This window comes from Zootoca vivipara, chromosome 2 (genome assembly GCF_965207765.1).
Source record: "Zootoca vivipara chromosome 2, rZooViv2.hap1.1, whole genome shotgun sequence".
NCBI classification, from domain to species: Eukaryota; Metazoa; Chordata; class Lepidosauria; order Squamata; family Lacertidae; genus Zootoca; species Zootoca vivipara.
In genome coordinates, this window is record NC_142584.1 from 120,915,795 (window position 1) to 120,937,781 (window position 21,987).

General features: G+C 50.9%; 1 protein-coding gene across 1 annotated transcript in view; it reads right to left on the reverse strand.

Annotated features, from left to right (window-relative positions):
* Positions 1-649: 649 nt before the first annotated feature.
* Positions 650-21,987, reverse strand: part of COL11A2 (collagen type XI alpha 2 chain) — a 73,037-nt gene continuing 51,699 nt past the window's right edge. The window contains exons 44-67 of the mRNA XM_088662572.1: positions 21,912-21,965; positions 21,756-21,809; positions 21,184-21,291; positions 20,843-20,896; positions 19,484-19,537; positions 19,307-19,360; positions 18,558-18,611; positions 17,676-17,783; positions 17,080-17,133; positions 16,930-16,983; positions 16,626-16,679; positions 16,377-16,430; positions 13,273-13,380; positions 11,037-11,090; positions 10,830-10,883; positions 9,836-9,943; positions 9,048-9,101; positions 8,405-8,440; positions 8,238-8,291; positions 7,365-7,632; positions 6,238-6,350; positions 5,928-5,996; positions 2,737-2,979; positions 650-1,374 (exon numbers count right to left, since the gene is read on the reverse strand). Coding sequence (XP_088518698.1) covers positions 1,228-1,374; positions 2,737-2,979; positions 5,928-5,996; positions 6,238-6,350; positions 7,365-7,632; positions 8,238-8,291; positions 8,405-8,440; positions 9,048-9,101; positions 9,836-9,943; positions 10,830-10,883; positions 11,037-11,090; positions 13,273-13,380; positions 16,377-16,430; positions 16,626-16,679; positions 16,930-16,983; positions 17,080-17,133; positions 17,676-17,783; positions 18,558-18,611; positions 19,307-19,360; positions 19,484-19,537; positions 20,843-20,896; positions 21,184-21,291; positions 21,756-21,809; positions 21,912-21,965 — 2,064 coding nt within the window. The 3' untranslated portion in view covers positions 650-1,227. The remainder of the gene's footprint in view (positions 1,375-2,736; positions 2,980-5,927; positions 5,997-6,237; positions 6,351-7,364; positions 7,633-8,237; positions 8,292-8,404; positions 8,441-9,047; positions 9,102-9,835; positions 9,944-10,829; positions 10,884-11,036; positions 11,091-13,272; positions 13,381-16,376; positions 16,431-16,625; positions 16,680-16,929; positions 16,984-17,079; positions 17,134-17,675; positions 17,784-18,557; positions 18,612-19,306; positions 19,361-19,483; positions 19,538-20,842; positions 20,897-21,183; positions 21,292-21,755; positions 21,810-21,911; positions 21,966-21,987) is intronic.

The window sequence follows — 21,987 nt, forward strand, 5'->3', positions numbered from 1 at the left end:
CTCCCAAGGGCAGTGTCTAGATTTAGAATCATTTAAAAATGAAAGTTAAGATATGTTTTGGGCAATGGTTGAGGTGGCTAGGGTGGAGATAACCAGGGTTTGGGGGAGAGGTGGCCATTGTGAAGTCAGAGGACCCCTCTCTGCTCTTGGTCTCTGAACTGGGTGGGGGGCTTTTGTACCAAGTTTCCCCCCACCCAGTGTCATTTAGCCCTTCTGGTTTCAGCAGTGCCTATTCAATCGCATTTGCCACCTTGTATTGGGAGCTTGAGTTCATCTTGCTTGCTTCCCATGCTCTGTGCATTAGGATAGAGACAAGCAAAATTGTTCACTCCAGCTGCCTCTTTCCAGCCCACAAGCAGCTTCCTGTAGCATCTGCCCCCCTCCCCCGGTTTCCTCCTAGAAATGTGGGGCTTCTGTCTCTGGTGGCTTAATTGGTGCTGTCTGTTAGGGGGTGAGGGGAATGGCAGGAAAGGGCTTGTGGCTTCCCGTTTGGGGAAAAAAAACACCTGTTGGGGAGCTGGGACAGGGGTGGTGGGTGAGGTCTTAAAATGGATGCAAGGGCTAGGAGGGGTGGGAGTGGCCATTAGGGGTGGGGGCGAAGGGTCCCATTCTGCCCAGAGAAGGGCATTCTATTCTGGGGTGGGCAAGGGTCATGGGGGGGAATGCAACAACTGGATTTGGGACTGGGGAGTTACAACTGGAAAATTCTGCAGATTATTGTTGAATATAACCCCCCCCCCCCAATCCCTTCCTCCCCAAGGACCCCTGAAGGAATAGGAAAAGGGATGCTTTAGTGCTTTTGGGGGGAGGGGGACAGACAGCCGCGAGATGAGGCATGGGGTGGGGTTAGAGTAGTGGGTTCAGCGGAAAAGAGTTACAGTGGGGAGGGGTCCCTGTGTGTTTGGGGAGGGGGCTTTGCTTTGTAACCCGCTACCCGTGGAGGAGAGGAGGAATGTTTCCTTTGGCGATAAAATATCATCTGGCTTGTCCCAAACTGTCCACTTCTCTTTGGTCTGCATTGGTGCCCACGTCCCAGACCCCCGATGTGCCTCGGTCTCCCGTTGGTTGGCGACGGATCCGCTGTGTCTTGAGGGTGGGGTGGAGAGAGGCCGGATCCTGTTCCGTCACTGCTTGTGGGGGGGGGGTTCCTCTGGAGACCAAGGGCAAACGGGGTCGGGGGTGGGTGGGTGGGTGGGCTCAGTGAAGTGTGCAGGGGTTTCTGCCGCCTTAGCCTCGGAAGCAGACCGGGCCCACCTCGAACCCGAACCTCTGGCCGGGCTCCCCAAAGTCCGCCACGCGAACGTCCGTCAAGGGCAGCTGCTCCACCTGGGGGGTGTGGACCTCCAGGACGGTCTTCTCTGATCCTTTCCGTGTCTGCGAAGGAGAGAGGAGATGGTGTGAGAACACGAGGACAAACCTGGCCAGCATGGTGGGAAACCCGCAAGCGGGATCCGAGTGCGAGAAGAACTTTTCCACAGGCGTTCAGAAACATGGCTGCTTCCGACCAGGGCGAGACGAAGACCTTTAGAGGCCATACGCAGCGCCTAAAAGATTTTGGTGCCCTGTATATATATCTAATTCAAAATATAAACAATGGTAAATCATAAAATAAAATTATATTTTGGGGAGCGAAACAAAACCTACAGTCATATTATCTACTTCCACTTCATTTATATTTGTAGGGGGGGGGGGGCTCCTTTTTCTAATGGCGAAGTCTTTGACCAAGATCAAATCCAACCATTTTCTTTACATAGTTAAACTAAGTAGTTTTAATTGAGTTTTGAACAAATGTACAATTTATCGCTACTGCTTTGACTTTTGTTGCGTTGTTATCTTAGAGGGCCATGCAAGCTGCTTTTCTGAATTCTGTTGTTTGGGTGGAGTGTAAGTTCATTGAACCAGGGAGGCAGGCCCCCCCCTCCGAAAAGTTGGGGAACCAATTATCTAGCAGAGCAGTAATTGTTTTGTCTGAAGAAGTGTGCATGCACACAAAAGCTCATACCTATGACAAACTTAGTTGGTCTCTAAGGTGCTACTGGAAGGATTTTTTTATTTTGTTTTGTTTGTGATTGTTTTATTTGTTAAATATTCTATACAATTTATGCTGCATCTGTGATGTTCCATTATGTCATTTTTATCTTTTGCTTGTAAGCTGCTTAGGGATTTATTTGAATAAAAAGCAGCATAGAAATAGATTTTTTTAAATAAAAAAAACACCCACCCACCCAAAAACCTGCTTTATAATCACAGAGTTGGATGGGTTCCGGGGGTCATCCAGCCCACCCCCGTGTCACAGCATCCATGACAAATGACTTTTTTTATTAAAAAAAAAGGAGCTGGACTTTTTGTGGTTTCGAGATCCCTGCTGTCTGAGAGCCTCCCCACAAGAATGCTCAGTAAAGGCCCAGCATCGATTCAGCTCTGCGAAAGCTTTGTGCCAGCAGCCCCTCCCCTCAAATCCACCCCCCCCTTGAGCCCACTATCTCATAAGGACTACTGGATCTGGCCAATGGCCCACCTAAACCAGCACCCCCTTCTCACAGTGATCAAATACCCCAAGGAATCTGGATAGACTGCCCCTGCCCCTGGAGGCTCCATTGGAGTGTACAAAGAGCCCTCCCGAATCAGCTGCCCAAAGGGGCCTGTCTGACCCAGCCTCACAGTGTGGCTCCCGGGTTCCCCCCGCCCAGGGAACCCGGCCCCCGCCAGATGCTACCCCTGCTGGGGAGGACTCACCGCACAGCCGTCCCGCAGGGCCTTGACGTAGGGGCTGCTGTCGTAGCTCAGCTCCTCCTCGTTGGCGCCCTGGAAGCGGAGGGCGCGCTGGTAGCCCCCGGGGGCCGGCTCCCCACGGCTGTGCCAGGCGGCTGAACGCTGGCAGTGGTAGGTGAAGTTCTGCCGGGCCGAGACGCTCAGCAGCCGCAGGAAGGTGAGCTGCACGATGCCCAGGGGGTTGCCATCGGCATCCGAGTAGGAGAACTGGGGAGGGGGAGAAAAGGAGTCAGGGCTAGACTGCGGCAACGTATTCTGCCTGGGGCTGCCCTTTTGCTCCCAGGCTCTGCTGGGAAGAGGTTCGGAGGAGAGCCGGTGTGGGTGTCATAGACAGGCTAGGGCAGGGGTCCACAAGGTTTTCCTCGCCTGGGCTGGTTCACCGCAGTGGAGATAAAATCATAGAATCATAGAGTTGGAAGAGACCACAAGGGCCATCCAGTCCAACCCCCTGCCAAGCAGGAAACACCATCAAAGCATTTTTGACATATGACTGTCAAGCCTCTGCTTAAAGACCTCCAAAGAATGAGACTCCACCACACTCCTTGGCAGTAAATTCCACTGCCGGACAGATCTTACTGTCAGGAAGTTCTTCCTAATGTTTAGGTGGAATCTTCTTTCTTGTAGTTTGAATCCATTGCTCCGTGTCCGCTTCTCTGGAGCAGCAGAAAACAATCTTTCTCCCTCCTCTATATGACATCCTTTTATATATTTGAACATGGCTATCATATCACCCCTTAACCTTCTCTTCTCCAGGCTAAACATACCCAGCTCCCTAAGCCGTTCCTCATAAGACATCGTTTCCAGGCCTTTGACCATTTTGGTTGCCCTCCTCTAGACACGTTCCAGCTTGTCAGTATCCTTCTTGAACTGTGGTGCCCAGAACTGGACACAGTACTCCAGGTGAGGTCTGACCAGAGCGGAATACAGTGGTACTATTACTTCCCTTGATCTGGATGCTATACTCCTATTGATGCAGCCCAGAATTGCATTGGCTTTTTTAGCTGCTGCATCACACTGCTGACTCATGTCAAGTTTGTGGTCTACCAAGACTCCTAGATCCTTTTCACATGTACTGCTCTCAAGCTAGATCCCTCTGTGGGCAGGATCCCAGGCATGCATGAGCGTGTGTGAGCGCGATTTCCGGCATCTGCACAGATGCAATTTCTGGCGTCTGTGCATGCGCAGACGCGATTTATGGCAGCACGGAAGCAAGTCCCCGTGCTGTGCTGGTCCAGTTTAGTGCAGCGTGTGGGGACTCACCGAGTGGGCAGCTTGTGGGCCGGTTAGCCCCCTGCTTGTGGCCATGGGCCTTAGGCTGCCGACCCCGGGGCTAGGACATGGGTTCAAATCCCCCAGTCGGGGTGTGTGTGTCCAGTCACTGTCTTCTCTCACAGGGCTGTGGTTACAGGTAGGTAGCCGTGTTGGTCTGACATAGTCAAAACAAAATAAAAAAATTCCGTCCAATAGCATCTTAGAGACCAACTAAGTTTGTCATTGGTATGAGCTTTTGTGTGCATGCACACTTCTTCAGATACATGCACACAAAAGCTCATACCAATGACAAACTTAGTTGGTCTCTAAGGTGCTGCTGGAAGGATTTTTTTTATTTCACAGGGCTGTGGTAAGTATTAAATGAGGAGGGGAGGACTGCGCAGGAGAAATAGGTGGGATATACAAATGTTTCATAAGGATTATCTGTTATCTGGACAGTTTCCGGAGATTACCATCAAGAGAGCTAGTTTCCATGCAAAACTAGCAGCAAAAGCTTGTCGGTGCAGGACCTCACCTTAATTTAAACATTATTAGCGTTGTTTTCTTTAAAATTTTAATGCAATTATTTTCTATTTCCCACCTTTTTTACATTTTACATTGTTTTGAATCCTACCATTGATACCGTACTTAACCCATTTTTCCTGGGCTCTGTTTCCCTCCTACCTTCTCTGCTGGTTATTGGCTCAATTAAAATTATATAAATGCAATAAAGGAATAACTCGGATAGACTTGTCCGATCTGGTTGCTAGTTTATTTTGGGGCTCAAAAGTGGCGCTTTTCACCCTTTAGAGGCCTGAACGATTTGGAGCCTGGGTGTAGAATCATAGAATCATAGAGTTGGAAGAGACCACAAGGGCCATCCAGTCCAACCCCCTGCCAAGCAGGAAACACCATCAAAGCATTCCTGACATATGGCTGTCAAGCCTCTGCTTAAAGACCTCCAAAGAAGGAGACTCCACCACACTCCTTGGCAGCAAATCCCACTGTTGAACAGCTCTTACTGTCAGGAAGTTCTTTCTGTGTACTGGGGGCCAATTTCTTCCAACTTTCCCACTGGACACCTAAGGTCTGGCTCCTGATTCTCTGGCCAAGGATCGAGGTGGGGAGGGGGCAGGTCAGCCCACCCACTGATAATCTGTCACAGGACCAGACACTACACATTTCAAGAGCTTGGGGGGGGGAATTGTCTATAAACATGATTTTTTTTAGCAGTGTTTATTTCCTGCCACGTCTATATAATAATTGCCTTTACATCCCACGTAAAGGCGTAAAGGGGTCTGGCTCTTGGATCAGGCCAAAAGGAGACCCACCTAGCCCTGCATTCCTGTTCTCATGGTGGCCGGGCCAGAGACCCACCAAGGGAAACCAGCAGGATTCGAACACAAGAGAAAGTCTCTCCCTGCCTGCTTCTTCCAGCGACTGGTACCCAGAAGCATTTACTGCCTCCACTGTGGAGGAAGAGCAGAGCCATTGCGATCAGGGGCCACAGGCAGCCATCTCTTCCCTGCATTTGGGGGCATCCCTGCCTCTTGTGGTGGGGAGTTCCACAGGTGAGCTGTGCCTTCTGTGACGACGAATGCATAGTTGTTGTCAGAAGCTGCCCAGAGCGGCTGGGGCAGCCCAGTCAGATTGGCGGGGTATTTATTACTCCTCCTCCTCCTCCTTTCAGTCTGCAAAGCCCCAGAGGCGCTGGTGGGGGTCACTACACAGCAGGCACCCCCCAATCTCAGCCCTCCAGATGTTTTGGGACTTCAACGCCCATCATCCCTGACCACTGGTCCTCTTAGCTAGGGATGATGGGAGTTGTAGTCCCAAAAAACATTTGGAGGGCCAAGTTTGGGGGTGCCTGCTATAATAACCCCCCTGGATCACAATTCTCTCACCTTCCTGCCTTTCTGGAACTGGCTGAACCAAGTCTGAGGCTTCTCTTTCTCCCACGTCGACATTTTCACCTGGGAAAAGGAGAGAAAGAGAGAAAAATACTGGAATGCAACCTTCATTTGTAAAGGAGGAGGAGGAGGAGGAGGAGAACGGCAGCAGGCATCATTTCAGACGAGGGTTTCCCTCCCCATGAATATCGCTGTCAGGCTCCCCTCCTGACTCTTGTGTTGTCCCTGGATTCTCTCCAGCGGAAGCAAGGAAATCAGCTCACCCCAAAACTGCATGCTCCCCCCCCCCGGGTCCATCTCTTACCTCTCGAATCTCCTGGCTAGGGAAGACGCAGGTCTCTCCACCGGCCGTGAAATTACAGTAGACCTTGAAGGAATCTCGTGAGCAGCCCTGGTTGGGGTCAATCCAGTATTCGCCTGGATATTATTATTTTTTTGGCCGGGGGGGGGGGGAGAAAAGGAGAAAGGAACATTAGAAAAGCCTTGCAGCAGCAGCAGCAGGGTCAGGCCATAGGGGGCCCCCATCTAATTCTGACAGTGGCCAAAGAACAAGGAATCGAGATAGACTACCTCTGGGTCTGGAGGTTCCATTAAAGCAAGGGAATCCTCACAGCTGCGCAACTTTTTCTGAATGCTGCACGGAAAAGCACATGAACCTGACCTTTGGAGAGTTTGTAAGTAAACCAATTTTTCGGTTACCAAATTGATGGTCTTTTTCTACGCTCAGGGAAGAGGGGAACTTTGGGAGGAACTTGGAAGGGGGCAACAGCCTGTATTTCCACACCGAACCGCTGCATGTTTTGAGATTTTAAATCCCTGCTGGGGTTTTCTCATCAAACTGTACTTGGCTCTTTGAATCATAGAATCATAGAGTTGGAAGAGACCACAAGGGCCATCCAGTCCAACCCCCTGCCAAGCAGGAAACACCATCAAAGCATTCTTGACATATGCCTGTCAAGCCTCTGCTTAAAGACCTCCAAAGAAGGAGACTCCACCACACTCCTTGGCAGCAAATTCCACTGCCGGAATTTGGTAGCAAATTTCTTTGCCTCCAGGAATTATCCTTTTCTATCTTTGCCGCCTGCCTTGCATCAACAAAACAGGCTAGGAATCCTGAGCTGCTTTCATCCCAAAGGATGCAGCTGGGCTCACTTACGCGAGTTACCTGAGTCTCTTTGTTCTGCCTCATTGCAAGGCAGGAAAGCCTCACCCAGCTGTTTCTGTGACTCGCTGCAATGGCCTTGCCTACCTGTAGACATTGGACTACAACTCCCATCATCCCTTGCGCTTGGTGGGAGCTCATGGGAGTTGCAGACCAACTCAAGTGTGGCTGGACAGCCACCACCCTGACGCAGCCAGAATAAAATTACTATTCTTATTATTTCTCCTGTCTTCCGGAGGACCCTGAGCCCCACCCACCCACCCACCCACCATCAGGCAGGTCCGGGTGGCAGAGCAGAAGGTCCTGGCAGGTTCGCCCGGGGCTTTCCTGGGTGCCCAGGGGCTTCCTCATCTGCTCGATCTCCTGCCGCAGGGAGTTGAGGGAGCCATAGATCTCCTCCATGCCCTCCAAGGGGGCCTGGCCTGCCCCGTCCGACGGCTGCTGCTCTTCAGCCACCAGCTGGCTGCCATCCACCGAGCGCTTGTTCTTCTTGGACCTCTGGATGGGCAGTGGCTGGATCACCTCCCCGGGGGGTCCCTGGGCGGGAGAGCGGGAGAACGTGAGAACCACAGAACCCACCCACCCGTCAGGATTCGAACTCGAGAGCCCCCTCCCCTCCTGCGGTTTCAGGCACCCGCCCTTCAGACCCCATTCCCCTCCGAGTCAAGAGCACAGCTGTGAACTTGTACAATCCTCTTTGAAAGCCTCCGGTGGCAGGGAGTCCCACAGTTTAACTCTGCAGAGGGGCTTCCTTTCGGCTGCCCTGAGGATGGCAGAGGGCAGCCGTGCGGGTGGCTGGGTGGGGAATCCCATTTACCAGAACCCAGTCCGACAGGTCCACTGCTTTCATTATTATCATAGAATCACAGGTTTGGAAGGGACCCCCAGGGTCATCTAGTCCAACCCCCTGCAACGCAGGAATATTCTGCCCAAAGTGGGGCTTGAACCCACAACCCTGGGATTAAGAGTCTCGAGCGCTACCAACTGAATGTTTACCCTGAACATAATTTTTTTAAAAAAACAACATCACAGTTTTCCAGGCCGTTCAAGTCCGGAGGGTTTCACCTTCCCAGCTGGAGGAGCAGCAAGAAACAGACCTTGGGGGGTGGGGAGGAAGTGGGGAATGTGTGGGGTTTTCTTACCGGGCGTCCAGGGGGACCAGGGACTCCGCGTTGACCTTTGGGTCCTGCTTGACCCTAGAAAAGGCAGTTGACAATGTCAGTGGCACGCGAGGGAAAGAGGGGCATGTCCTCACCCCGCCTCTCCCCCCAAGAGGGTGGGGGGGCTCAATGTGTGGGGAGGCTCTTACCGTGGCTCCTTTAGGACCTGGGGGGCCGCCTGGACCCTGTGGAAGGGAGGAGGAAATAATATATAACAAAACGACAAGGATGTTCAAAATAACCTTTGTAAAAATTACCAGCATCTTCCCTTTTGGGAATTATAGGGACAGAACTATCCAAACTGTATAGAAACTTATTCATGCACGTGGCTACGGCGGCAAGAGTGTTACTTCCCCCCCAAAATGGGAAAAAAAGTCCCAGCAAAGGAAGAATGGATACAAAAACTTACGGAATACGCGGAAGTGGCGAAACTTACCGGAAAAAACAAGAAGCCAAGATAGCAAACTTTTTATAAAAGAGTGGAAATGGTTTATTGAATATTTACAGATAAAACCATTGGCAGGATTATTGTAATAACCTGCAGTTTTATAAGGGTTATATATTTAAAGTAGATGAATAAATGAGCAAATTCAGTTAATTTGGACATGCAGAAGATATTAGAAATAAATTTAAGGAACCGCAGAAAGAGGGGGAAGGAAGTCAACTTTTAGAACGTCAAATGTATAAATCTGAAAAGCATAAATATTGATTTTTTAAAAAAGGTGTTAGAAGGTGCCACTCAGGGAGGGGATGTGGGGAGGGCAAAGGGGGTGTGTGGAGAGGCTCACTTACTGGGAGACCGGGGGGTCCTGCGGGTCCAAGGGGGCCGGTCGGACCAGGGATTCCCTGTGGGGGGGGGGAACAGAGGGAGAAAGGGTCAGTTGGGCAAGGCCATGCCATTTCGGGGGACCCAGGAGTCCTAACTGGCCCCCCTACCTTCCCACCATGCTATAGGCACAGAAGACCCCCCTCGGCTTCTCCCCCTACCCTCCCGTTGTCCCCTGCCCTGCCCTTCGCTTCTCTCCCTCTTTGCTGCGACCGGAATCGGCTTCACTAGAAGATTTGGATCTTATTGATTTGTTGAGAAACTGTTAAGGCAACAAAACCCGCAAACAGGTAACAACAACAAATTATTATCTGCATTTTTATTCCTATTCGTTTATTCGTTGCCCGTCCTTCACTCAACCTAAGGATACAGAATTAAAAAACAAATTTGTTAAAAATAATAATTTTAAACAGCGAAAAGAAACAAGGGGTGGTGCAAAAGTGTGTTCGGAGGAAGACTCAGGTGGGTGTCACCGTCTCATAGGACGGAGGGTTGTTTCTTGGTGTAATCATGGAGTTGGAAGGGACCTCCGAGGGTCATCTAGCCCAACCCCCGCAGAGCAGAAATCCCAGCGAAATAATCCTTGACAGGCAGGCAGACAACTTCCCCTTAATGGAGGCCTGCACAAATTCTCCTTTATCCTGCGTTTCCTGTTTGCGTTTCTCAGATGGCTCAGGGGTCAGGGTCCTCGATTTTTTTGTTCAGGTTTTATTTGGTCCCCGCCTGCTCCCCATCTCTGCCCCCAAACACTCACCGTTTCTCCTTTCTGCCCCGCGGTGCCTTGTGGGCCAGGCAGGCCTCGGTCTCCCTTCTCCCCTTGCTCTCCTGGGGGTCCGATCAGGCCGATGAGACCGGGGTGTCCCTGAGGGGAGAGGTGGCACTTACTGGCGGGGAACCGGGGCAGGCGGGTAGGGAAACGGATGGGACCACTTCACAAACCACTGAAGGTCTAGTCAATTTCTAGATCTCAAGTCACTTAGGGTCTAGTCCATTTCCAGATAGCATGCAACCTGCAGCCTGGGCAATTTTTCAGATCCCAAACGACTTACGGTCTAGTTAATTTCAGCATCACAAGCAATTTATGGTCTAGTTAATTTCCAGTTTGCAATTGGATTATGGTGTACTGAATTCAGTTTCTGGATTGCAAGCGATTTATGACTTAATCCATTTCCGGTTTGCAACCAACATGTGATCTAGTTCCTTTCCAGATCCCAAACGACTTACGGTCTAGTCAATTTCAGCATCACAAGCAACATGGTCTAGTTAATTTCCAGTTTGCAATTGAATTATAATGTAGTCAGTTTCTGGATTGCAAGCGATTTATGACTTAATCCATTTCGAGTTTGCAACCGACATGTGATCTAGTTCCTTCCCAGATCCCAAGCCACTTATGGTCTAGTCAATTTGATAAACCTGGAAAGCACCATTCTCAAGCTACAGTCATTTCCGCCACAGATTAAACTGGGCCTGCATTTGTCCATTTTTGCCAATCGAACACTGAAGGGAAGCTTCCTAGCCAGAGGGAGCCTGCAAAGTCCCTTTTGTATTGGCTGAGACCAAAGGGATTATGTGGCATCTTGTGGATAAACAGAGAAGCAAGACTCTGGTGCAACTTCCCACTAAGTTAGGCGCTTCACACAATTTTGGGGAATGGACACCCAGCCACATGGGTGGGTGGGTGGGTGGCCTGGGGCCTCCCTCTGCATGTTTGGTGCCCCCCATCCATGGGGAGGGAACCCACACCTTACCTTCTCTCCTTTGGGTCCAGAGTCACCTCTCAGCCCAGGCAAGCCGGGGGGGCCCTGCAGGAAGAACCGCAGAATAGTAGAGTCGGAAAGGAACCCAAAGGTCATCCAGCCCAACCCCCTGCAAGAGGCCCAACTGTTGGGATCCTTAGCTCTCTCCCCTGAGGCTGTCACGTCTGCCCCCCACCCCCCATCTGGCCAGACACTCACCACTGGTCCTGGGGGGCCAGCCTGGCCGGTCGCTCCTGGCTTGCCCTGCGCCCCCTGGAAGAGACAGGGAGGGGGGCAAAAGCATTCAATTGGGGTGAGAAACTCAATGCCCAAATGCAGCCTTTCCCAGCCTCTCTAGGTGGCCCTCGGTGGCCTCACGCAGCCCTGCCCTTCAAGCGCCCACTTTTGGCCCCGCCCACCAGGCCCCCTCCCCTCCCTAGAGGTCCTGGGCTGCCCAGACGACAAGACCCCCCTCTGGGCCTGGATGAGATGGTCCAAAGGAAAGCAGAGCAAGACATTGGGCTTGGCTGCAGGAGTTGCTGGAAGGAGCCACCCAACTGCTTTAGGGACTCCGCTCTGGAATTGTGCGGGGTTTTCTCCTGAGCCTTTTTTTCTCCCGAAAACGTCCCACGAGGAAGCGGAGATTTGGGATCAGAGTTTTCCTTCTCCTTGATGGTCTCCCTTCCCAAGGCCCGCCTGCCCCTCTCTTCCCTCTACGGCCCTCTCTCTCTTTTATCCTGATTGAACATACTTTATTTATAGCCTTTAGAAGCAACCATGTGAAGCGTAGAGATTTCAACCCCCTTCCATTCTTGTCTTTTCTTTATTTCAGCAAAATTAGAATCAATCTGGCAACCAATGGATTATCTCCTCACATATAAACACCCCGTAGACTCTGCATTGGCTCCAACAGCCTCTACGGAGACCCCCTTCAGCAGGAATTTTGTCACCTCCATTAGGAACCGTTCTCTGCTTTTTGCCTTTCCTATTCTGCTAGATGTTCGTTGCGCTGCTTTAGGAGCAGCCCCCATCTGGCTACTGAAGAACCAAAAGTCACCCATTTCCGTCTGCCTAGATCATCACGCCTTGCCCCGAATGCAGAACAAGATGGTTCTCGGACCAACTTTCCTAATGACCGCAAAAACCTCCTCGCAACCTGCAAGGGCGCCACCATGTTGTTTTGCTTCCTCCTCCTCTACTGCCTTCTTGAAGGTTGGACTCTGTCCCGCCAGAGCCTGTCTTCGCATGCAGCAGAAACCCCTAACTCCCCCAGGGCCTGAGACCCCTCAGCTCCCCTCACCGTTTCTCAGGATTGGGGCCCCTGCCCCATGCTGACAACTTCGAGGGGTGCAGGGTGGGGACCAAAGGTGGACAAACCGCCCCAGAAGGAGCAGGATGTGTCCCCACCAGAGGAAGCGCCCCTCCCCTGACACCCCATACGCCCCCCCCCAACTCTCCAGCGGCCCTGCAATGGGACCACAAGACACAAATCCTGCCCCACTGGTGGGGGTCTTTGAGGCCACCCTGGTCCCTGCATCTGTGCCACACGAGGGACCCCCAACTGAGGCCGACTTCAGCACACACACACACACATGCGCACCCTTGCCCCTCCCAGAGAACCCAGGCATCCGGGTCGGTCTTGCAATAAACAAAATCTGCCTTCATTCCCTTATGGGGTACACAAGAGCCCTTGTAGAGTCCTTTGTACGTTCTCCATCGGTAGGAGAAAATAACAGAGGCCAACCAGAGAATCTTGAGAAGCGAAGCAGCTAGTAAGCCTGATCTTTCTTGAACTGTTGCAACAGGGTGCTCCCCTCAAAGGCAGGAGAAAGGAGGAGGACCCAGAACAAAGGCATGCCTGCCCTTATATAGACATTTAAAACTGCCCACCTTGGACTCCATGAAGCATCATACAGACATCACTGAAGGGGTGTAGCCCAAGACCACCACCCCAGATACATCATACCTACATCAAAGAAAAGGGGGGTCTGCAACTTTGTTTATCCCCTGTCTGCCAGGCTATCTGATTGCATTATAACTACTCAATTCCGGAATCCAAGTCCCAGGTTCACCCCATTCACACCTTAAGGTGTGGATCTGTGAGCACAGAGACAATGGGGAGACCAGGGCCGGCCCTAAGGCAAGGCTGGGTGGCGCAAGGTGCCAAGGCATTGGGCCGCCAGGGGGGCGCCGCGCACAGAAACGGGAGGGGGGGCGCCGGAGGGATAGTTCACCAGCTATGCTTAAGACGGCCCTGGGGGAGACAGGATTTGTGAGCACAGAGACAATGGGGAGATTTTTTCATTTCCTCCCTCTTTTCAGAGGGAGAGTCTGAAGGGAGAGTCAAAATGGCCCCAGGACTGCCCTCCTTTTACGTGTTTGCCTGGCACATTTATAAACATTTATTATATATATATTTATAATACCTTAAATTTTTTTATTTCAGTCTCCTTACCACTGATCCGGGGAGGCCCCTCAGTCCGTCGGTCCCTGGCTTCCCCGGGGTTCCCTGAGGGCCCACGGGCCCCGTCTTCCCTGGGGGTCCCAGCGCTCCTGACTCTCCCTAGAGAGGGGAGGGGAAGCAGGTCACAGGGGGTTAGGCTACATGACCCTCGGGGGGTCTCTTCCGACTCACGCAGTGACCAATCCCCGCCCCCTTCATATCAACGCACCACTTCTGTTTCGGAATCTTTTTGCATTTGCCCAGAGACACAACCCACCCGCTTCTCTTCTTGCTATTCCACACAGGACATTGGCCTGCCTGTTCTCACGACAGCCAAACAGATCCCCCAAATGCAAGCAGGATTTATTCTGCATTTTGAGCTTATTATATTGCATTTTTTTAATGTTGTGAACCGCCTTCAGATCTGTGGAGGAAGGGCGGCACACCAATTATTATTATGAACTATAACTAACTAACTAACTAACTAACTAAATAAATAAATAAATAAATAAAGTAGTTCACAACTAAATACAGTAATACATTCCCCGAACAGCAGTATCAAAGAGTAATGAGGCATTGGAAGGGACCCTGAGGGTCATCTAGTCCAACCCCCGATTTTACAGTTCAGATTTTCCATTTTTTTTACTTTCAACCATTGTTTTAACTGTTCTTATACGACTTACAAAAGGAAATGAAAATCTTTACCAATAAAAAAGAAAAAAAACCACACCACCCAACAGTCCCTGAATGAAAATGTGGATGGGTGAGGTGTCCTATTTATTGTAAGTCGGAAAGGGAATAAGGGTTGGGTGAAGTTTTGGGGCTGCGAGTTCTGCATGAGCTGCCTCTTTAGAGAAGGTCCCACCCCCACCTCCAGCCCCAACAGTGAAATAATATTATTTACACTCCGCCCATCTGGCTGTGTTTCCCCAGCTGGGGATTTTGGGTGGGGTGGGGTGGGGTGGGGATTTGCAGGGGGAAAGCCGGCAGGGAGAAAATTACACACACACACACACACACACACACACCCTTCCCTCCAAAGCCACAACCTCCCCAGGCTGCGTTTCATCTAAAATTAGTCAAAATGATGGTGGGGAGAGGGTCTGTCCCAGCCTGTTGAAACTGCACTCAAGCCGGTCCCTGCTAGAGTGGAATGGGAGACCAAGCTGTTGGACTATGCAGAGATGGCAAAAATGACTGGGAAAATCAGAAACTAGGAGGATCAAAACTTCAACAAAGAATGGGGGGAATTTATATTATGCTTGAGAGACCACTGTAAGCATTTGGACTCTATAAGGTAAAGGTAAAGGGACCCCTGACCGTTAGGTCCAGTCGCGGATGACTCTGGGATTGCGCGCTCATCTCACATTATTGGCCAAGGGAGCCGGCGTATAGCTTCCAGGTCATGTGGCCAGCATGACAAAGCCGCTTCTGGCAAACCAGAGCAGCACACGGAAATGCTGTTTACCTTCCCACTGGAGCAGTACCTATTTATCTACTTGCATTTTGACGTGCTTTCAAACTGCTAGGTGGGCAGAAGCTGGGACCGAGCAACGGGAGCTCACCCCGTTGCGGGGATTCGAACCGCCAACCTTCTGATCGGCAAGCAGGTCTTAAATAACTCTTGCAATGTTACATAGACTTTGGACACGATGGATAACTGACAAATTAGAGTGATTTACAATATGCAGTTGAAAAGGTTAATTAGAGAGCCCATGGAGGGAAGTCCAGAGATTCGGAAGAATCTTGTGTCATTTTTATTATTTGTGATTTTGAATGTGAACACATCTGTAAAACCAAATAATTTTTTTCTTTTTAAAGAAACTGTACCGAAGTCCCTGTAGCAGCCAAATGAAAGGAGAAACAACAAATTTTCCTGGAAACGGACTGTCAGATTTGTAAACAAAGGCCACTCCTGCACACTGAAATGATGATGACGGTGATAATAATAATAATAATAATAATAATAATAATAATAATAATAATTTTACCCCAGACAATCTGGGCAGCTTCCAACATATACAAAAACATTTCCCCTCCTGAGAGGGAAGATCCACAATTGTAGGGCTGGAAGGGAACCCCAAGAGTCATCCAGCCCACCCCCCTGCAATCACAGCTAACTGGTCCTTGTGGGGCTTTTGAGCTGCGCTTTCTGGGAAGAGGAAAACATCTCAGCCTCCCACAGCTCTTTAGCGATGGGGCCGTGGGGCAGGTGTGAGGAGTGTAAGAGCTAGGTAAAGATCCCAGAACTTCCTTCTTCCATTTCAAAAAAAACAGAGCACCTAATTTTCAAGCCCTCTTTCGCTGTTTATCTATTTCGAGAATTTATAGCCTGCATTTCCATGGAATATGTAATCCAGGTGGCCTAATAGAGGGAGGGCTCCAACTTCATCTCTGCAGGGGATTTTATTTCTGCTCTTTCAGATCCCCAAGTGGCCATCACCTGTAATCTTTTGAAATTACAGCTCAGGGTTTTGTTTTGTTTTGTTTTTTTAAATTGCCGCTAGGAGATTCATCCTTAACCAGGGACAAATCCCTCTGGGGCAGGAGGAAGCGGAGGAACAGCCTCAGGCCACAATCCTGCCACCTACCAATTACTGGGGCTTACTCCTGAGTAGAAACACGCACTGGGATTGTGCTGCCCTGCAGAGTGCCAAAGGAAAGCGAGGATCAGGGTGTGGAGTGGTCTGGGGAAATTCAAGTCCTTGGAGGAGTTTTGGGAGCAGGATTAGCCCCCTAGAGGGAGGGAGGTTAAGAATCATAGAACTGCAGAGTTGGAGGGGACCCCCAGGGCTCAGGCAATGCAGGAATCACAACTAAATCTCTTTTTCAAAAAATGAAAGAGCAGTAAAAAATATATTTCAATTGTTCTAACCTCTGCCCTGGGACCTTAAGAGTGCAGGGCAAATAAATTCAAATATGAAAGGAGCACATGGGAAACAAAAAGATATAAGCCCCCAACACACACACACACACACACACACACACACACACACACACACACACACACGGGCCTGCTCGGCTCCTCTGATATCCCATAGTTTCTTCTTTAGGGTGCTCAAGCCACCTGCCTGTCCGGCTTCCCCTTCCATTTACCTGGCGACCAGGTAACTCACCTTGGCGCCTTTCTCCCCTTGGCGTCCTTCGGGGCCTGGGGTGCCGGCCGGACCCTGTGGAGAGAGGAAGGGAGGCACTGGGCTCAGAGAGATGCCAAGCTGGCCCCCAGGCACAGGGGCCCCACACTCTCTGGCCCCCGATGCCCAAGGGCCTGGACCCTCTTTATGTTGGGCTTGTGGGTCAGCCAGCCAGGAGGGGTACTGCCCTGTGGCGCCCAGCATGCAGGAGGACCCTCTCTCTCCACTCACCCTCTTGCCAAGCGGGCCGGGGGGTCCGTTCTCCCCTGTGGGTCCTGGAGAGCCCTGGAAGGGAGAGAAAGGGAAGGGGGTGTCAGGCTGGGCGAGGAGGAGTGGAATTGGGGAGGAGGAAGAAGAGGACAAAGAAGGGGAAGGCGACTCCGGCAGAAGGACGTCTTGGGAAACCAAGACGATGATGGAGACCCTTCACTGTTTGGGAAAGAGGAGGGTGAACTCGTTGGAGGCATCATGTCCGGAACCAAACCCAGCAGAAGACGACCCGGAACCTCTTCCCTGCCAGACCTAGAGCGCTTACCGCCTCTCCCGGCTCGCCATCTTCTCCCCGGTCGCCTTTGGCTCCGTCTTGGCCCTGTTGGCAGGAGGGGAACAAAGTCACAGTCAGCCCCTGGGTCAGATCCTGGCCCTTCCGTGGGGGCTCCTAGGGAAAGGGGTCCCCGTGACTCACCCGAGGTCCCATTTCGCCAGGTGGTCCTGGATCTCCAGGAAAACCAACTGGACCCTAAAAAGGTGAGAGAGAGAGAGAGATTTAGCCCTCCGGAGAGGAAGGGAGACCCCCCTCCCTCCCTGTTGCCCAGTTGTGCCTTCCCAACAGATACAGGTAAAACTCGGGAAATTAGAATATCGTCGAAAAGTGCCTTCATTTCAGTAATGCAACTTAAAAGGTGAAACCAATATATCAAATAGATGCATGACATGCAAAGCAAGATATTTGTTGTTGCCTTTATTAGTTGTAATTATTTGTCTTTAGGCGGGCCAATTATAAATGGAATGTAATTGAAGAAATTTATGAAATAAATGCACTTTTCGACGATATTCTAATTTTCAGAGTTTCACCTGCACATGGCTCTGTTTCACCTTTTCCAACCCATTCGATGACAGCCCCCTTTCCAAGATTAAGGAACTTTCCCCCAAGAATGAAATAAAATCAAGTGGAGTTAGAAACAGAACCACAGAATTGTAGAGTTGGGACCCCAAAGGTCATCTAGCCCAACCCCCTGCAAGGCAGGACTCGCCCCACTCTTTCTCTTCAGGACCACTTACAGGGTTTCCTTTGGGGCCGTCGTCTCCGGTGGGGCCCTTCCCACCAGGGGGTCCGGCCACGCCAGCAGCTCCAGCCTCGCCTTTCTCTCCTCTTTCTCCCCGTGGGCCCTGAAGGGAGAGGAAGGGCGGTGAGGCCAAACGGCTCAGTGGGGCTTCCAGCTCTAAGGGCAGTCTACCCTCCACCCTCCAAATGCCAGTGGCTGCGTGGAGGGAAGGGGACTCCAGTCCCCGGGGAGGGCAGAGGGTGGGCTGATTGGCCACTGCAGGAGACACCAGAAGGATTTTTTTGCCTGGTTCAAGGGCGACCAAGCCCTTAAATTTGGGTCTTGAATGGGGGCAGAGAGAAAGGTGGTCACACTGAGATTAGGCAGTGGGTCATTTGAATATGCAATGAATAATTTTGGGGGCCAGGAGGGAAAATTTGAAGTCAGACATAAAGTGGAGCATTAAAGTTCTGTACGGTGAACCCAGATCAGGGACTGGCAAGTGTCAGTTCTGGTATTCCCGTTTCTCAAATCTTTAGCCTGCTTCCCCACAGTTATTATTTTTTCAAAGTCCTTCCCATCAGCATTTTAGTACAAATTTCTCCTCCCATGGGCATTTTTGCACGCCGTTTGTGCTTAATCCACACATTTTGGCAAAGCAACTTCCTCCGGCAGAACGCCAGGAAGGGCAGGACACGAATTCAACGGATCGATAACAATATTGCCCGTTTTTCTCTGTTGTTTTGCACTGATCTTTGCCTCCTCATGTGGATGAATTTTGGTCCTCGCATGGTTTTGGGGAGTTCGAATTGAGGTGGGACAGGACAGGCGTCGCAATGGTGACGGCAGAGGTGGTTGATGGGGCAGGGAAGGAGGGGGGAGAGGGGGGGCCTCTTACCTTGCCACCAGGTTCTCCAGGGACACCAGGACCTCCCGGCTCTCCTGACTCACCCTGGAACGACAGAAGGAAATTGGGGGCTGTGCAGGTGTGGGTCTGGTCCTATCCAAAGCTCTTCCCATCCTCCATTCTTCTATTTATTCCAAGCCAATGTGTGTGTTTCTTCTCATTCTGAATCTCAGGCCCTCCAGCCCTCTCAACCTGGCCCCTGAGGTTCTCTCCAGGACGTGCCTCTCATTGTAAACAGATTTGGGAACAGTAAATATAATATAATATAATGTAATAGGCTCATGAGAGCTTTCATTAGGTAGTGAGGGCAATTGGGGGGATTCGGAGGGGATCATGAATATCTGGGGAGAGAGATCCCTAAGGTGGGCACCCACCATGGGGAAAAGAGAAGTCCGTTTGAGAGACTCATAGCTCACCCGCCATCCAGAGAACCAAGAACCAGGAAGAGGAGATCAATACCCACTCATCCCCAGATCCCCAAACACACACACAGACCCTACTCATTGCATCATAGCATCGTACAGTTGGATGTTCATCTTGTTTATTTCCCATGCTCTGTGCATTAGTATAGAGACAACCGAAACCAGGAGTCATTTCCTCCAGCAACTTTCTTCTTGTTCCCTTCTTGCTCCAGGGAAACCAGATTTGCTTTTCAGAACACACAGGGATACTGGCTCCCAGGATCCACGCCCAACTAACCTCCCCAGAGGACCCAGGAGTCCTGCCTCCCAGCCACTCACCTTCTGTCCTGGGGGGCCAAGGTTTCCTACGCCTCCTGGTGGGCCTTGGGGACCCTGTGTGGGAAGGAAAAAGAGACCCCAAATTGTTAGACTAAAAGGCCATGCTGAGTATCAGTTAATGGGTGGAGGTGGCGGTGTAGCAGTTGTGGGGGGTTGTGGAAGGAAAAATACACTCACATTTGCTCCAGAGGGTCCGGCTGGGCCTCGTGGTCCGGGGGGTCCTGGGGGCCCCTGCATGGAGAAGTGTATTTATTATTAGCACCTGAGCCCCGCTCTGTGGGTCATCGATGCTCAAGTCCGACTCAAGGACCAAAGGGCTGCTCTTAGCAAACACTCTGCTTTGGACAGGCAGTAAAGGGAGGGGAGAAAGAGACCCCCATTGCTTTCATTTCCATAATATTCAGCAAAAGATGCCCCCCCCCCTATTCTTAGGCCTCTTCCTGTGTTGCTTCCAAACTCAAAGGGGCGACACACAGTTTCAACTCTTCAAGAGCAGGCTTAGTCCCCAATCTCACCCGCCTGATCTTCACACTAAGATCATAGAACCACAGCATGATAGAGTTAGATAGGGACCCCAAGGGTCAACTAGTCCACCCCCACAAGTCAGGAATCTCAAGCATCCCTAACAGATGGCCCACCTTCAGAGGGGATCAGTCAAGAGCAGGCAGAGGGATCTTTTATGTCCACAGGGCAACTCTGGCCTGCATGCCACAAGTCAGCCACGCCTGGTCGAGGCAGCTAACCAGCCGTCCAGCAGATATATGCGTAAAAAGAGCTGAAGAGCTCCAAATCAGCTGGATTAGGCCGAACAGGAAACATCAGGCCCCCTTCCTGTCCTTACAGTGGTCAAATGCTCCAAAGAACCTAGAAGTTGAGATAAACTGCTTCTGGGCCTGGAGGTTCCACAGGACCATGAGAAGAGCCAACCAAATACCCCAATGGGAAACTTGCAATGCAGTTAGCAACAGGAACCCCAAAACACCACCATTAGAGGTGCCTGTATAAGGACAGAACTACCTAAATTGCATAGAAACTTCTTTATGTATGCGACTACAGCGGCAAGAATGTTCCTTGCCCAGAAATGGAAAGAAGAAGTCCCAGCAAAGGAAGAATGGACACAAAAACTTATGGGATATGCAGAAATGGTGAAACATACCGGAAGAAGAAGAAATCAAGATAACAAACTTTTTATAAAAGAGTGGAAATGGTTTATTGAATATTTACAGATAAATTGTAAACAGATAAAAACATTGGCAGGGTTGTTGTCATAACCTGCAGTTACAGAAGAGTGTATATTTAAATAGGATAAATAAATTAGTAAATTAAGTGAATTTGGGTATGCAGAAGATATTAAAAATAAATTTAAGGAACTGCAGAAAGAGGGGGAAGGAAGTCAAGTTTTAAAATGTCAAAATGATTGTAAAACCAGTGAAATGTATATATCTGAAAAGTATAAATAAAAATATAGAGGAAAAACACCATTGGGGTGCCTTGGAAAAGAGAGAGAGAGAGAAGGGGCTGGGAAGCAGCACTTACCATGGGCCCCCCATCGCCCGTCTCCCCCTTTTCCCCAGATGGTCCAGGCAGACCCTGTCAAGAGGCAGGATGAATGGTGGTTATTTATCATGACATCTCTCTCCCGCCTTCATTCCTCTGCAGAGCTTGAGGTGGGGTAGTACATGGTCCGTCCGTCCCGTCCCCCCCGTTTCCCCCCCACAACAGCCATGCAAGATAGGTTAGGTGGGGAGAGAGTGACTGGACTAAGGCCACCCAGGGAGCTGAATGACCAAGTGGGGAACTGGGTGCAGGTTGGAGGGTTGGACGGGGGGAGGGAGAGGAGAGGTGTGACCCTCCATTCAGGGTGCCCCTGGGCGTACCTGCAGGCCGATGGGCCCTGGGGGGCCATTAAACCCTCGGGTTCCTTCATCCCCCTTTGCGCCAAAGTGGCCTTGGGGGCCCCTCGCTCCAGGCTCTCCGTCTGCGCCCTGAAGTGTGAAAGACAAGAATCATAGAAAGGGCACCCAAGGGTCACCCAAGATGAACCCCCACCCCCCACCCCACACGCAATGCAGGAATCACAGCTAAACCACTCTCAACTAAACCAGCTTCCTTTTCTTCTGAGAGATACCCAATGCTTCATGACGGTCTCAAATTTCGTCTTGCTTTGTCCTTAGCGGGTCGTGCAAACCGCTCTTCTGAAAAATGCTTTTGACAGGGTATGGTGGGAAGCGTATTGAACCTGTGTGGCTGCCCCCCAAAGGTTTGGAGATTTAGCTGGAGGCAACCCTCTGTTCAAATAAAACTGGCCACTATATTGAATAAATATGGCTGACCGAACATTTCATAACTGTGCTGATTTTTTTGGGGGGGGGTCGTCGTTTGGGGGGGCATTCTTAAAATTCCTGAATGACACCAGACACAAGGTGGTAAAATGAACTCGAGGACTTACTGCGTTTCCTGGTTGCCCGAGAGGACCCAGTGGGCCAGGGGGTCCTGGTGGCCCCTGCAGGGAGGAAGAGAAAGAGGTGAATGGAGTGGATGGAGAGGCAGGGGAGGAGGAGCCCCACCCAACACATTTCCTGGTCTCAAGATGACCCCAACTTACGTGCTCCCCTTTCGCCCCTTTGCCGCCCTTCTGGCCGGGATCGCCCACTTCACCCTGTGGAGAGAGAGAACGAGAG